Source organism: Channa argus, chromosome 2, assembly GCF_033026475.1.
Source record: "Channa argus isolate prfri chromosome 2, Channa argus male v1.0, whole genome shotgun sequence".
NCBI lineage: Eukaryota > Metazoa > Chordata > Actinopteri > Anabantiformes > Channidae > Channa > Channa argus.
Genome location: NC_090198.1, coordinates 13,385,148 through 13,402,837, shown reverse-complemented (window position 1 = coordinate 13,402,837; position 17,690 = coordinate 13,385,148). Strand labels below are relative to the sequence as shown.

Here is a 17,690-nt window from a genome sequence, read left to right as displayed (position 1 = left end):
CAGATGGACTCCAAATTCAATATTTAGAAGTATTAAAAACAAAACTTTAACACTGCTTTCAGTAATTCTGGTGCAGATTTTTAGTAAATCATGGATTTGGGCACTTTATATTATTTTTCTTGGCAAATGTTTTCAAGCTCTGTCAGATTGGATGGGAAATCTCTGTGAACTTTCATCTTCAGGTCTATTCATAGATTTTCTGTGGGGTTTAAATCTGGGCTTTGACTGAACCCCTAGAGGACAAAGTGTCTTTACCTCATTTCACTCTAGACTTATCTGCACCAAATGCCAAATGATCAACACCAGTCCTGTCGTGGGTCTCATGCACTCTGAAGCAGGTTTTACTAGAACAGGAGAGAAAGATGACTGCAGCCTAATACAGGGAGGTTCCTGTATTTCTCTCAATTCTTAACAGTCTCCCCGCCTCTGCTACTAAGAAACGCCCCCGTAGAATGGCGGATGGTATTAGCAAGGTGATGAGCAGTGCTGGACACAATCCTTGAAGTTCTCCAAAATAAATGTAAATGAAGGATTGTTGGAGTTTTACACATATGTTCGTTGGAAGCAAACCAAAGGCATCTGAAAACAATTTGGAGTGCTACGACAACCAATCAAAATTATTTTGCTACAGCAATTTCAGTTTTTGAATTTTATTTCATTTGCAGATATTAAAAAAAAAACATTTTTTTGTTATTTCACATTGATTAATGGGGAAAATTCCTATTTTCTCATTTTAAAATACATTAACGACACAGAAAATAATGTGAAGCAGTCTTACTTTTCAAAGTCAATCATAAGTCACTCTTCATAACATTGTTTATATCTTTATTCAGTATGCTCCTCATTTGTCAAACTTGAGGGTACAGTGAGAAGAAATCAGATCCTTTTCCTCTGTATTCTGTCTGAATAAGATATACATGCGGGGAACAGTTTGACAGCATTAAAAAGACACAGATTTTGACAGAGTGAGATCATCACATCTGTAGCAGCCCTAGGCAGCAGCCAAAGGGCCATAAGTAGGAGTCTCATTAACAGATAGACAGATAGACAGAGAGATAGACAGAGAGACAGACAGACAGACAGACAGACAGACAGATAGATAGATAGATAGATAGATAGATAGATAGATAGATAGATAGATAGATACTTTATAAATCCCAAGGGGAAATTCATTTTTTCCAGGGGTGATGTATAAGTCCATATTTTGCTTTTAGTTGAAGTGGCAGGGCTACCTTCTGCACCTTGTCTGCTCTTTTTTGAACACTTTTCTTCCCAATTTGCATAATCTTTGCCACCTCTCATCCTCAGTGAAGTGGTTAAAAGACAAGCAACTGAATCATTTCGCAGATGCAATGTAATTATTTTTCAAGCCAATCTGCATTCTGTTAGTCATCAAAATTCAATTTACGGGCATGAGTGAAAACTCCGTGCCAAATTGCACCAGGAAAATGTTATGTTTGGATATAAAATTTCATTTTCAGAGAACAGCACTAAAGACTTGTTGCCATGTTAATTAATTGATGAATATTTGATATTGTTCAGAGGTTAATTAGTCCTTGGTTGATTGCCAGCTTTCCTAAAATGTGTTACATGTGATTGCCATTGATTACCTTTTTATGGTTTAAATGCTCACACCTAAGAGTATTTCTGCATTAGTTTTATAGTTATTTTCTTTACACCGAAGGAAACAATGTTGTGTAAGAAATCAAGAACAATTTTATCTATTTTTATCTATTTTTTTATCTATTTAATTTTAATTCAACAATTTTATCATAAACATTTTTGTGTATTTCCTAGAATTTGAGGGATGTAAATGCATAATTTCCATGTAATAAACATGCAATATAAATAATTTAATTCAGATAAAGGTAAAGAAATTCATGTCCTCTTTGTTAGGCAAACATTCACACACACACACACACAAACACACACTTCTGAAATTTCTCATAAAGATCAGAGGGAGCACAGGTCATTTCCAATCCAGTAACTTAAATTAACTTTAGCAGAATTTAGGACCAAATGTGTGAGAAACTCAAATCAAGTCTATGTATAAAAATTCAAATTTCATAAAAGACCATGTCCTTACAGCAATAAGAAATGCCAGCAGTGGGGAATGTGACAGAAATTAAATAATATGTTGAAATTGTGATTAATTTTACCATACTAATTTGTCTTTCTTCTTACATAACATGTGCTGTTTAAACACTTTAATCACTGTTTTCCTTGTCAAACACAATGTTTAATCTTGAAGAGGGAATTGGGATGCAGTGTTTTTAGTTCGTATGTTAAATTACAGACAAATAAATCACAAAAATATTGTTTAGTGTAACTTTCACACCTCCTCTGCTTTTTGGTGACTGAAGGTTTCTGCAGAAAGTTGCAGGCAAGAATTGCAGGACGACTGCAGCTTCTCAAGCGATCGTCCTCCTTTACATGTTAACATGTGTCCTGGGACTGACAGCAGCACCTAATATCTAAGAGGACGCATCTATATGTAGAGTAATTAATGTTACTAATATTGTGGCCATGTACTTGCTGTGTAAACCTGGTATCAAATGGGAAACCATGGCAACATGCTATGGATAACTGACTTGTGAATGTGTTATGTGGGAGTTGGTTCATTACTTCTCTAAAATGAGACTGCAGAGACAGAAAGTTTAATAAGAGAGGAGAGGAATGAGAGACAGTGGAGGAATGAGAAGAGAGGGGAAAGAAAAGTTAAGTAAGAAAATGGAAAAATATAAAGGGGAAAATAAGAATAATTAAAGGAAGGAGGAGAGTCAACATAAAAGAAAAGAAGGATGTCTTGAAATAGACAAGAGCATTTGGAAAGGTATGAATTTGAGAGGAAGATAGAGAAGGAAATGTAGGAGGAGAGGAAACAAACCGTGGAAAGAGAGGGAGAGAAAGTTAAAGGACACAGGGAGGAAAAGAGGAGGAGCAGAGGAAGAGAGGACAAAGCGGAAAAAAAGAAAGTGGAGGGGGGAGGAAGACAAGGAAAAAAGGAATGATGAGAAAAATAGATAAGAGAAAAAGTGCGAAAAAGAGGAGGAAGAAATGCGAGCAATAGGAGAAAAGAAAAATAAGAAGCTGGAGTGAAAAACCACTGAAAGAAAAAAGAAGATAGGATAGAAAGTAAAGAAAAAGAAAGGAATGAGGAGAAAAAGGAAAATAGACAAAGAAATAAGAGGAAGGAGAGAAGAACGGTGGAGAATGAGAGCAAAGAAGAATTAGCTGTCCTTTTCTATGACTCTCCTGGGATCCTCCATCTCTGCAGAGTCCAATTTAAACACAGGATTTCAGAGATGGAGGTTGGACATGTGTGTATGTGTGCATGAGAGAGAGAGTTCTTACCTGTCTCACAGTGACGTCCTGTAAATCCTGAAGGACAGACACATGTGTTTGGAGATACACAGGTTCCTCCACTTCGGCATCCCTCTTCACAGAAAGCTAGAAACAGAAATGTAGTAGCTCAGTGTTCTTGTACTAAATATAACAGCAGCAGCACAAAAAGTTCCTGCAGTTTAAGGATTTGTGAAGGTATTAAAAGGTGCAAAGTGGTTCCCCAGATTATTTTTAACAGAAGTGTTAACAGTCTTGCAAGAGAACATGGACACCTTTCTTTCACATGGGTTTATTAATGGGGTTTTTATGTTTTTGCGTGTGTGTGTGTGTGTGTGTGTGTGTGTGTGTGTGTGTGTGTGTATCTAAGATGTGGAGTGCCTCAGAACAATCTGACAAAATATTATCATATGCATTGAAAAGGCCATATTGTGCGTCTAAAGAGGAACGTTTGCAGCTGTTTTATTACTAACATCACAGCTTAGAACTGTAACCTGTCCTCCTCACATTTTGGTTTATTGAAAGTGTCTGATGGAGAATTTGTCTTTCAAGTGATGGAGGTAAAATGTCAAAATGGGTAAAAAGGCCTCAGAGGAACATTTGTAATGGTGTTCCTGTTTTTTAAAACATGCACAAATAACAGGGTTTTCAAATCAAAGGATCAAGTGCCACTGTCTCCCTCCCTCCTACTAAGTAAATAAACACTGGACCTTTACCCATCAAAGCCTAAAGTACACACATGCTGTTGCTTTACTGACTGCCTGCTCATTTTTCACAGAACAACCCCCACTAATCAGGTGCTTCTCTCATCACAAAGAAGACCATTCATGGTCATCTTCTCGATGGTGCTCCTCAGTCTCTTACTTCTAGACCTGTCTGCTGCATTTGACACAGAACCACCAGATCTACACTCTCTCTTCTACCAGGTGATGTGAAAAGGATTTGACCCATAATTCATTTTGGAAGAAATTATTGCCAATGTAAGGTATTGTCATTGTTTTTCCTTACTAACCCATCCTGCTCTGTGGAGCATTTAGCAGTTAGAGACCAAATCAAAAATGACTTATTAACAAAGTTACTTTCTACCTAACCAGTAGGGGGGGCCTGGTGGCGTAGTTGTAGAGCATTGGGTCGGGATGCAGAAGGCCGTGGGCTTGAATCCCATCCCACCAGGTGTGGCCCTGCACAGCAACCAAGGGCCACCTTGGTGCCGGTTCCGAGCCCAAATAAAATGAGAGGGTTGCTAACCTTTCTGATATTAATGTGATTATCACATATGTTAAAGTTGTGATTACAGCTTGTTTATGCTCCCATTTAATGCCCCAAAAATCAAATTCACATTATATCTATGTTAAAGCAGAGTTGTCTCAGAAGTGCAAGTGAAAAAAATGGCTGTACTGGAAACATGTTAATTGAGAAACTGAGTAGAAACTGAGCAGCAGTAGAAAACTGAGACTCAAGGTTTTGTTCGGTCTACAGAAAACTAAGAAAAAAGAACAGTTATGAAATGTCAATCACCTTATGGTACTACTGCAAAACCAAACTAAATATTATTTCTGTTCTTATTGGGTTTTTTTCCTAAAAAGCTTGGTTGTACCAGTTTACACACGGATGCAATTTTATTATGGATATTCAGTTTTGAGTTCAAGGTGAGAGAACTGGTTGCGTATATTACTTTATTTTTTATTTGACAAAGCACCACATTCGCCCACACACCTACATTTACACACTGAGTATATGTGTTGGAGCAGCCATGCAGGGAGCTAAGCATGCACATCAGGACTATATCTGAGGTTCTGTGTCAAGGTTAGCCTGCTCTATCACTCAAGTTACTCCTGTGCCATACTCTAAAGAAACGTGACAAATCCTAGCATGCATGAATTTAGTGACTCACATTTTAGTAAGTGCCTAATGCCGCTGGTAACAGAGCCACGAAGCCACACAGAAACACAAACACCGAGGTTTGAATAACACTGATTTTTTTTTTGGTGACAGTTTTTTTTCACAATGATGAAACTGTTCTACGAATAACTTGCAAACCGTTTATCAACTGAAATTATTCAAATCAACATCTGGTTACTCTCAATCGTCAAAGTCAGTCAAGCACCCACACCAACCTCCTCTACACAGTAAATGTCTGGTCCAAACAGAACTCACTACTACAGGTCACCTGACCTAATGGAGAATATTATTTTGAGCTAAGGTCAGAATTTGACAGGTCATAATTGCTCCACTGCCAGTCTCATTTAGATTACATTTGGTTAGATTATGCACAGTGTTAATGATCACCTTCAGGACTACCTGCATCTTTCACAAGGTGACATTTCTGTGTGTGTGCATATGCATATGGTGCATATTCAACTGTCCCACTGAGTTTTGCTGGGAGCAGGCTTGCAGTTCAAATGATTGATTTATTCAGTGAGTGCCCAAGGCGCCACGCATCAACATGGCAGAGGCAAACACACAAAGGAGAACGGGCAGGTTGGAGAGAGAAGCTGGCAGAGAAAGTACTTCACAAAACTAAAGGCAAAGTGAGTGCATAGTTAGTATAGTAGCTAGTCAGTGCTTAAAGCAAGGAGGATTCAACCAAAATGAGGGCAGGCTTAATTGAGCAAGGACATTTAAGAGAAATTACGTAGCATTTCTAAGCTTAATTAATGACACAATTTGAAAGAGGAAATATCAATTTCTAGCCACATACATAGGGTGTGTGTAATGTACGTGTTAGGAATTGTCTCGCTTTGGTTTATGAATCCAAAGAAACACAGTTTATCCAAGTAAATTATCACCTTAGTGTATTGGAGGGAAAAAAGTGCTAAATATTCAAAGTATTGCATAAGTGCAATAAATAAAAGCAGAGTCCCATGCCAGAAGCTATTAGAGCTATTAATTTGACTGGTTCCACTATTTAAGAGGTTCTATCAGGCCCTCATTAAGAGCTCGATTGCGTCTGTACTAATAAACCTCACACTTAAAAATTAATTACACTTATAGTAGCTGAATCTAACTCCAGCTGTAATTATCATTTCACCATCATCAGCTTCATGCCGCCTGCCTGTCGAACTAATGACTTCCAAAGATGACGAGGCTTCACTGGGGGTAGGTGTGGTGTATGTTTTTAACACCCTCATTTTTCAATCACAGTCACTGGCAAACATGTTCTTATGCAAAGACAGGCCACCAATTTCCAACTGGATGGCACACATTTAGACAATTAGCATAATATAGGACTCCATTAAAGCCCAGGTTTATAATATTAACAACAAATAATAACAATCATCATCATCATGATTGTTCACCATCTACCTCTTCCTCTCAGCCCTGTGTGCCTGGCAGCAACATTTATTCACGACATTTCTGCAGTCTACTCCTTCCACCCCAACCCCCATTACATTACCAGGACCACCGCTACAGTCACAAATAGCCTATGCTGAGTGTAAGTAGGAGACTGACCCTCTTCATTGTGGCTGCGGTGACCTCCAGCTACACTATCTCACTGCTTAACTGAGCCTGTTGCTGACTCGTGACTTCTGGAAACATGCTTATATCCACAGATTTACTATTTGAGTTTCCCATTACAGGCCTAGATTGCTTTCCAGTGGGTGGTGAGAATGGAATCACTCCACCCCTGTGCCATAGCTAACTGCCACATTCATGGTTGTTGCTCGTGCAAGTATTCATCTCCAACAATTTTACAGTGGATTATGAAAAAGCGAGACAATGGATATTTCAATAATTTAAGAAAAGAGAGAAAAAACACTTTGTAAGTCTATGGCATAATATAACTGTGCTAATAATTAGCACCCTTTGTCCTACACAGGTTAGTAATGTGCTGTGTTAAGAATCCTTATGCTCCTCCCCATCTCATTTCTAACAGAAAGTTCAAATCGCAGCAGCTTAAAGATGCAATTTTAATATTTGCTCCAACAAAGAGCGGGACAATCTAGGGCTAGTTCACTGGCAAACCCAGAGAGAATATCCTATTTTTATATCTATTTATCTCTACTCCATATGCTAGATCTTGGTCTCCTGCAGCTTGTTGTTTTGTTTTTATGGCACATTTGAAGATTTAAACTCCCAGGAATTCAGGCCAGTTATGGTTTATTTCTTGCAGCATTTTTAGATGTCTCACTTGTCATTTTAAAGAAGAGGTGTACTTACAGACAAGCCATAAATAAAAAAATAAAAACAACATTAGGTGCCTTGGTAAAGCGTTGGGCCACCATGTAAAGCCAAACAAACATGTGCCTCAGCATTGAAGATGACCCTAATCAATTAATGCAGCTTTAAATCTAAGCAAAAGTCATCCAACAGATCCTGTTATCAGGAGGAGAGAGAGGATGAACAATAACATCACAGCATGCTTCTGAACACAGAGTGGTATCTAGACAATAGGCTCTAAACCCCCTTCTTTCTGAGAAGGGAGGAGGCCTCCAATTTCTCTCCCTATTCTGCAGCATATTATGTCTGCAGAGCTTCCCTGGTAATGAATGTGCAACAGCACTACAAATGCAGAGTTAAAGATCCACTGCCCACTGTCAGCCTGTGAGGAAAAGCTGAGCAAGCCAGAAACTCAGCAAAGAAAGAATTACCAGCAACACATTTACTCATACATATGCCTCACTTTGTTATTCATCGGAGTAGAGGCAGTTCACCCTTGGCTGTACTCTCTGTTCAGCATTTGCTGAACATCACAGATAATGACTGCACTTACAAGACAATAAGCACTTGGGCCAGACTGTTGGCATGGATTAAAGACGCATTAAGGAAGATTTTTATTGCCACAATGTATCTACAGAGGGTTGAAAGGATACAGAGGGTTGATCAATACCGCTGACATAACGATTAATTCCAGCAGGTGCTCTTGGAGATTTCTCGCTCTGGAGCACACCTCCACATATTTCTAACTGCAAGGAAAGAGGAATAAGTTTGGCGACATTTTATACAGTAACTTCTTTATCATAAGCTATTGAAATAATATTGCTGGGATACACATGAAGTTAACTGTGTATTTCATTTGAAACTGTAAGAAGGATTATTGACAATTTATCATGACATGGGAGTAAGTGAAGTTTAGTTAGCCTCTTTCTAGATCTATGTAATAATAAAGGATAAGAGAGAAAGATGTACTGGGACTATAAAATAATAAATATGTGATACAAAGGGAAAAAAGAAAAATACCACTTAAAGGGAAGTCTTAACATATAGGTATATAGGCAGGCCAGTTGAAATGCTGCATCCATAACCAGATGGCAGCAGAAGACTGAACTGACAGTGTCTTGTCATTAACCTGTTGTTAGACAGGCAAAATCAAAGCAACCATATTTTTTTCGGTGCCACATTTTCTGAACGTAAAACCGCTGTCAATGTTTAAATGGTCCTCTGAGATTCTTGCTTTCACTTTAAAAGCATTCTGCATGTTTTTCTCTAGCCATTACATTTTTGGCAGCAGCACGGGCTATGATTACATTTTCTGATGTTCAGGGTTATCTGTTACCACACAGCCCTGCTTAATGCCACTTTAAAATCGGAAGATTGCTGTCTTGAGAGTTAGACTGATCTCTTAAAAGCATGTTCTATAATCCTAATCCAAAGTCACAGTTTTAGAAATATCCACAAGTAAGCAGCTGCGCTAAAAGATTTGCTAGTGCTTTATCTTGGTCTCCTGCTTTGATTTGCATGTGTACGTGCTCAGATTTACTATATTTAAGACCCGTTATGAACTTAGACCTGGTTTAAGTGGTGGAAGTGACAGATTAACTACTAACCGAGAAAACACTATTAAAGAGGGCATGCAAAAGAAAAAGCATATGAAAACACCTGAACTACACTTTAAATATAAACTGAAATCAATACTGTCTAATCCACCTATACACACACACACACACACACACACACACACACACACACACACACACACACACAATGGTGCATATACAAGTTCATGCATGCAAGGAAAACATAAAAAACCCTTTTCAAAGGCACAGAAATAAAAAAAATAAAAAAAACGGAAATTTTGTGACTGGGATGCCAAATCCACAAACACTGACATGTTTAGTTTAAGTGTTGGCTGCACATGACTTGCCTATTTGGTAAAAAATTAAGTTTAGGTGCTGTTTGTATTTCAAAAAAAAATAAAATAAATAAAAACACAATAACTCTCAACCCAAAACTGTTTTCTTTGTGCGTATTATATATTTATTCATAACAACTATATGAAATAAGTAAAACAAGTTATTGGCAGTTTTTTTTTTATTTTCACCAAATCAGTGTGTGGCAAACATTAAATGGCTGTTCAAGCAATGTCTGGATAATTTTATTTAATTTCATCTGTGGAAGAACTGCATGCTCCTGTCAGAGCAGAAGGGGGGGAGGAGCAGGGACGCCCTTGGCAGCTGAATGTGAGGAGCTTTCATAACAGAGGGCGGTACATGAGGAACGACTCCCTCTATCTGAATCCATTACTGACACACACACACAAACACACACACACACACACACACACACACACACACACACACACACACACACACACACACACACACACACACACACAGGTAGGCAGCTGACACCACTGTTTCCTTCAGCCTCTGCTGTTTCACTGATAAGATGAAGCTTACTGCTGAGAGGCGAGATCTAGTGGTGGTATTACTCATGACCCATGCCGCTAGAATCTGGAGGAGAGATATGTATCACACCAGTCAAGATGTGAATTTGATTTTTTTTTTAAGAAAGATTGTGTCGGAAAGATGTTACTTGCTTTTCTCCACATTCAAGTTTGTCACTTCTAGCCACAAGGGAAAAAATATTTTGTCTTAACACTGTTCTACAACACGCATATAATGAAAAGAGTGAATCCACACAAACAAGACTTAAGATAGGATATAGTACATCTCCCTTCTTGTGCAGACTTGACTAATAGAAAGTTAAGAAAATAAATCATTGATTATGTATTAGAATCTAAATAGAATTAAAAAAAAAACAATTATTTGTATTCCTTTTTTTGTACACATTTTGTTTTTATTTGTAATGAACAAACCTCACATAAAATAATAGCATAGTTAATCCATGGATTTTACAACCTCTAACAAAATCTATTCTAACACACATATATATATTTATACAAACAAACACACTCAAACACACACAAACTGGTAATGAAATCTTAATCTGTGACCTACTCATAAACTCATATTTGATAGGAATAAGATAAAATCTATTTTTGTTTCTCCTTTAATTCACTTTCTAAAAACCTTCTCAGCATAAATAGCGAGCAAAACAACCCTTTGCATTTTTTTGACGTGGTACTACATTTGTCACTGTCCTGAGAGACAGCACACAGTAGACAGGGGGGTAGGAGGTGAGAAAGAGATGCATGCTAAGATAAAATAAGGAGACAGGAAAGTTGAAGGGAATGACAGCTGAGAAATATCGGTTAAAAGAGGCTGCAGATGAGATGCGGTGTCAAGTGGAAATAGATATGTATGAACGTATGTGTGTGTTTGTGTGTGTCTCATGCAGGTCGAAGCTGCCAGCAGCGTGTATCACTTGATTATTGCTGATTTTTGCCTAAAACATTCTAAAAACTCCACTACAAAAGTATCACTTTAAATTCTTAATTTACATTGAATTACAAATGTGCATGCTTTAAAATGTACTTAAAGTAAAAATGTACAAGTACTCCACTAAGAAAGTAAGAATACTGAATTTGATATGTTGATAATATGAATGTACAAGTGTAGTCCAGATTTACTCAACAGACTCTCAAAGGTGGAAAAAAAGTTTTTGTAACTATATGAAAATAAGTGTCACTGTTACCTAGCGAATTAGTGTTGAAAAAAAGATAGGTACAGCTGAAGAAGTCTGAATAATCCCTAATAAAAAATAATAATTTATTAGTTAATTCAATTTAATAACATTTTGAATCTTTATCTGCAAAATGTAACTAGTAAAACAGCTATTAAATAAATGTAGTGGAGTAAAAGCTTAATATTTTCTCTAAACTCTAGGGGAGGATAAGTATCCTGAAATGGGAGTAGTAAATTAAGTATATTACTTGAGTAAATGTACTTATTATCTACCAACTCTGAATATATATGTTTTCATAACTGAGATAGTATAATTTTACTATTAAAATAGTAAAATAAACATCAAATAATAAAATTGTAAGAACACTACTGGGTTAAATGTACTAAGATACTTTTCACTGCTGGGTTTTGGTAATTTGCCAATTAGGATAGAGAACATGGTCTATGTTCTATAACCTGCAAAGCTGGAGCAACTGTTTGCTTTTTTATATGTTGGTATACTTGCACTTTGTGCGCTTGTAAATTCCTATTTTCTCATGGGAATGCAGTGCATCTGTGGTACAGTGTCTGTAAGTGACATCTGAAGAATCACAGAAATATTTATTTATCACTGTGATTCCTACTATACCACCATATGAATAAGAATAATTTGGATTCCTTTTTTTGTTGTTGTTGGACCAGTTTCTGTCTCTTCCTATTTCCGTCTGCTTCCTTGGTGGTAAATTAATGACTCTTGCTGTGTGTGTGCGTTTGTGTGTTTGTGTGTTTGTGTGTGTGTGTGTGTGTGTGTGTGTGTGTGTGTGTGTGTGTGTGTGTGTGTGTGTGCGTGTCCCTCCAAATTTCCTGCTTGGCAGAAACATTGCACTAATTAGCTGAAGAAACCTGGATACCAGATTCCTGGATACCTTGTAACACCGCACACACAAATATTGTGAATCTATCACACAGCAGATCCCATCATCCTTACTGATGAGATACTGCCCAGTTTTCTCCCTGGCCCTTTGTTTGAGTGTTTGTATTGATGTGAAAGCAGAAATAATAAAAAAAGACATATCCAGAGTGTGACAGCAACTCAGACAACATCATTATAGCAACAACAAAAGGTCAATAATTTATTTGACCAAATTATAAAATCATATATGAGCCATACTATATTTCTGTCTCTGTGTCCATTTGTATATTATATTTGGATGACTTAAATGTTTAATTAGCTGAAAGCAATAAAATTGTTGCAATAAGTAAGAAACTTAATTATAGTTACTGGCCATATGCATTTTATATTTTAGCTGAACCCTTTTTAACATTTTGGTCAAAATGCAAGAAAACAAGAGAAAATTGAATAAAATTGGAACTACTTTTGTGACGTAAATATAAGAACGTCACCATATTATATACATCAGAATCAGATGGGATCAAGCTCCATTAATCATTAAAAATATATTGACACTGAAATAGAGGCAGAGAAATATTTTACTTTTACTGCATGTTTAAGTCACTCTAACTATGAGTGGCATTCACTCAATATGTGTGTCACCTCTATGTGTTCTAGTTTGACTGAAGCAGAAAGAGAACAAGTACATTTTTTGACGCTAATTGCATGTCATGCGTTTGGGACTTGAATGTTTTTTCTCCAGCCAAGTCTTTATACAGTCAAGTCTGATGTAAGTCAGACTTCAAAGCAGTTGAGTGCAAGTTAGGCTCTCATTTTTGATACCTGAGACAAACCCAAGTTTGAAGTGTTAAGTTTTAATGCTGCCACTTTAAAAATACTAGGGCATTTTCCTAGTCAAGTATTTCCTCTACTTGTCCAACCATTTTTTATATGTGTGTGTGTGTGAGTCTGTGTGTGTGTGCGTGCGTGCGTCTGCAGCCTGCAGCATGCCATGAATCAGTCAGGGCCCACAGATTTTCTACTAAAGGGTTTTGGAGCCTGGAGCCTATGGGCTTTCTGCTCTTAAATCCCAGTCAATCCCCATCTGTGTTTGAAAAAAGTTTCTTTGTACACTACGGTGATGTACCATCCAAATTTCTTCATGCTATTAGTGCAGGTTGCAAATTAAATTCTGTATAAATCAAAGAATGATGAGGGTAACACATTTGGTTCAGAGCAAAATTAGTTGTCTTTGACTTTTCAGTTGATTGGACAAGGGAGAAGGCATCTAGAGAAATTAAGCTAATATGAGATGATAAGCACAGCACTATCATCAGATAAACTAATGCAATATTAATCATCTACACACATATCCTGTGTCCTATTAAAGCAAGTAAAAGTAAATCACATTTTTCACTTTTACAGTACATTCTTACATATTATTTGCAAAATTAAGTTTATGTTAAGTTTAAGTTTGCAGATGAGTTTAATTAATTTTACGCCTAAATTTATTCTCAGGGCCAAAAACAAAGGCTGAAAGGAATATCACATGACCCTGTCTCCCAAAGGCAGGGAACACCTTAACGGAAACCTCCTTAATCTGAAAGTTCCTCACTCTCCTCGCAGCACGTGCAACATTTATCGTGCTGTTAAAGCAGGTTTGTTGCATTTTGCAGTTTATCCAAGGAAAATAAAATGCACTCAACATCAGTGTCCATCACAACGGACCCTCATACAGTGGCTCGCCATCTTTGGAGGAAGTCTTCAAAAAAATCGCTACGTTCTTTTACCACCCACGCTATGTGCATACACACACAATTAAATACTATCATAATCAACACACATATTAAACAGTATTTCAGTTCGCTACTTACATGTTTACTTGTACAGAGAGAAAAGGAAAAAAAAAAAAAAAACTTACAACATCAAACCAGTAGTGCCAGCTGCCATTTGAGTTTTTTAATTAACTCTTTTTTGGGGGCATTTTCTAAATCCTGCACTTTGCATTTATCAAATCCTCCTCTAACTCTGCAGAAAATCCCATTTTAGATAATGTGATCCCATGTGACAACTATCATAGGCTTAGTGTTAAAACAAACATGAAAGTGGTTTAATAGGCAGTTTGTCTAATGGTCTCTAAATTCAGGCGTTTAGCCATGCTGCTGAAGTGAATGAAAAGGAAAAACAGAAACTTTTCTCTGCCTCAGATCAGTAGATTTCTTTCAAATAACAACCCATGAAGGAAAACCTCTAACATGTGATTTCACAAATGCTGCATTCATGCTTTTCTGGTGTACGCTGTATGTGTTGTTTTGCTACTATTCCCATTCTGACAGTGAGTGGTCTACTTTATTGCCAATTCACCCCTCATGCCTTCTTCTGTCTCACATTTGAGAAAAACCAGGAGAGGATACAGCGAGGCAGAGACAAAAAGAATTAGAATTACCGCATTGCAGTTGTTTGCCTCCGTGAACCAGTTAAGTTTCAGTTTACGTGCATGTCATCAATGAGTCCAATTGGACATTTGTGCCAGATGTAATTAAATTCCCTCCAGATATTTCTGAGATTTAGCTGCAACAAGAATGTGTGTATGTGAGTTCACAGTGAATTTGATTTTGACCAACAAAGTGTAATGAGTTCATCCTCCAGTCCTGGTGAATGCTTGTGCCAGATTTGAAATGGCCTCCCTTTGATATCACATCCTCAAGAATTAAAAAGTGTAAAGTACAAGCGTCCTTGACCTTTGACACCTGGCCACCAATCCCTTAGCAACTCATCCTTAAGTCTAAGTGGATGTTTAAGTTGTGGAAGTTATTCCTGCGACATTGCCCTCACAAATATTGATGGATGTGAAGTCACAACAACTTTGACCTCTGATGTTCAAGTCTCAAAAAGTCGCGTCTACAAGAATAAAAGGACAAACATCATACCGATGTCACAGGGTTAGGGTCTCCCCTGACCTCTGACCACCAAAGCCCAAGGAGTTTATCCTTGAGTCCAAGTAGATCCTGTTTCAAATTTGAAGACAATTATTCAAGGCATTGCGTGTGATATTAAATACACAATAATAAAACGGATGTGGGTCCAAACTGACTGCCGTCCAAAAATCACATCCATAAGAATTTGATGGGTGGATAGGACAGATGTGAGGTCACAGTAGTAGTCTGTTTATCCTTAAGTCCTGTGCTAAATTTCAATGAGAAATTTTCCTAAGGATTTCATAAGAATGGACAGACATTACAGAAGTCACGCCCAAATTCTAGTTAATCACAAAAGTTAGTGCTAAGTTTGAAGAACTTCATTGAGAGAACCCTTGAGGCATTCCTGAGCTATCGCATTTTACAATAATAAGAAGGACTGACAACTTGGAAACAATGCCTCCGGCTAAGGCTATTGCCGGCACTGATGCATAAAAATTGCACTAAAACCGGAAAAACACTGATAAGATGTATCTAAAGAATCAAGAAATCTAAATACTAGTCTCTTCAAGTACCACTGTTCTGCTTGTTTTCCAGTTAACCCTACAATACTCTGATTGCCTAAGTCAGGTGTGTGCATTCAATGGGAAGATACCATCTCAGAAGAGGCTGGAGTAAAGTAAATTGATATCTTCCAGCTTCTAATTGACTGAATACACCTGGTCCAGAACCTATGATGTCTTTACACGCACTCCCCCAAGACTCAGAAATCTAACAGTAATAGCAGCACATGAGTAGACCTCAAATCACAGTCTAATGTCACCTCTTCAGAAGCAGCCAAGATGCACGTGAACTCTTGCAGGTTGAATGTCAACACATGCAGCACAGTTTTAGAAAAATGTGTTTTAAAGCCACTTTATATATACTAAGATCAGAAGTGATAAGTAAATGATTATTGCAGATCAGGACACACATCACTTACAAGTTATAAAGAAGGTCAGATAAACAGGGTCAATCAAAATTCTGCTATGCAAAACATGTATGTTCCTACCTGAGATATTAATTTTCTACCAATTACAAGGTCCAATCTTGAAATTTGAATGTTTGTGTTTTTAAGTCTCAAGTTAACTTGTGTATTTAGTATTTAAAATCTCAATCAGGCAAACTGTCGTGCGCTTATAATTGACTCAGTTACTTCATTACATGTCTCATGTCTACAGCTTTTAGCAGCACTAACAATAAATAATAATATTAAGTACTATTAATAAGAATAAGCAATGTTGTAGCAAATACTAGAAATATTGTACTATTATTAGATAGATAATACTATTATTGTAGTTTTTATTGAGTTTGCCATCCTCTTTGTACCAAACTGTATCACTGACAAGGATGTTAAAGAAAGATTATTGTGTTCTCATATTTAATACTTAATACTTAAGACTGATCGAAGACAAAAACACCACAGAGAAGATAGAATGGGGACAGCATGCTAGATTTTGCCTGGTGCATTAAGTTACATTACAAGAGTGAATCTGATGGAGCTGAACACAACAGAGGAATTTTCTTTTTGTTGCACAGCAGTTACATCTAACAGCAGGGCACAGCCTAAAAATAATTGCCTGAAATGATAATTGCTACTAAGCTTCAAAAAGAAGTAGCGAGTTTTTTTTCCTTGCTACATTCTTTCTACATTTGCAATTAATCATAGCTTTAGATACTGTGGTTTTCACCCAATTAAATGTTGTAAAACACTGTGCCCTCTAGCACAGAATTGCACAGCAGAGAAACCGCTAAATGTGTTGTTCCTATCAAAAATGGGATGAAGGGGAGCAATAATTATGTAAACAGTAAATTAAATGCTTCAGACTCGTAGGGGAAATGAAAGCCCTCCCTGCAGCAAACATCCCCTCCCTCTATGTCTCAGAATACATTAGATTGGGTTTCACTGTTCACTGTTAGCTGGTTGCAACATGGTTCCTCTGTGATTAGCTCAGATTGAAAGATGTGAAAGCACAAGTCAATGCCTTTGTCCTCTGTACTGCTGTTTAGACTCAAATCCTCTCTATTTAAAACCCCTTTGTCTATACAAACCAGTCCTAGGAAATGAAGCGGACCATTAACAAGATTAGCTTACTCATTCTGGTACTGACAAAGGCTCTGCAATAGGCTGCTGATCATTAGGCTGGCAGCGGGAACAATGCTGATCTATAATCTTATGCTGCGCTCCGATTGAACTATTGTGGGCCATTTATTGTCCTCTGAGGGAGATGACATAATGGTGCCTTAGCCTTTTTTCGCCCCATGAGAATTGCAATACAAAAGGAGGGATGTTGGGGTGTGGGGCGAAGAAGGGGAGTAAGAAAGAGTGAGGCAGGGTAGAGGTAGAGGGAGACTCAGCTCCTCATTTCTTCTCACTTCCAGTCAGCCCAGACAATCAATAGCAGTAAAATGAGCTCTTGAGATGGAAACCTTTCTTTATGTGCCCCTGCAATCATCCCAGTCACAGCAGGCAGGTAGGGGTAGGTAGATGCAGGCCTTATAGGAGCAGGCTACTTGGCTACTTGGCAAATACGTATGGCGTTAAAATCAAACCTATATTTGTGATTATCAAGTGCACAAACCAGCTGGATTTTTTCTAGCTTGATGATGCCAAATGTTAGATTGGGATACAGTCATTTTAAACTCAATCTTAAACTGTACTTGTATTTAGTTTTATTGCTGTAAATCCAAACTGCACTGAGTTTGAACATT

The 17,690-nt window shown here is 37.5% G+C and overlaps 1 protein-coding gene across 3 annotated transcripts in view; it reads right to left on the bottom strand.

Annotated features, from left to right (window-relative positions):
* Nucleotides 1-17,690, bottom strand: part of LOC137116597 (protein kinase C-binding protein NELL1-like) — a 206,590-nt gene that overhangs the window by 29,275 nt on the left and 159,625 nt on the right. For all 3 annotated transcript variants that reach the window (XM_067495587.1, XM_067495590.1, XM_067495589.1), the window contains one exon: nucleotides 3,355-3,450. In XM_067495587.1, the coding sequence (XP_067351688.1) occupies nucleotides 3,355-3,450 (96 nt within the window). The remainder of the gene's footprint in view (nucleotides 1-3,354; nucleotides 3,451-17,690) is intronic.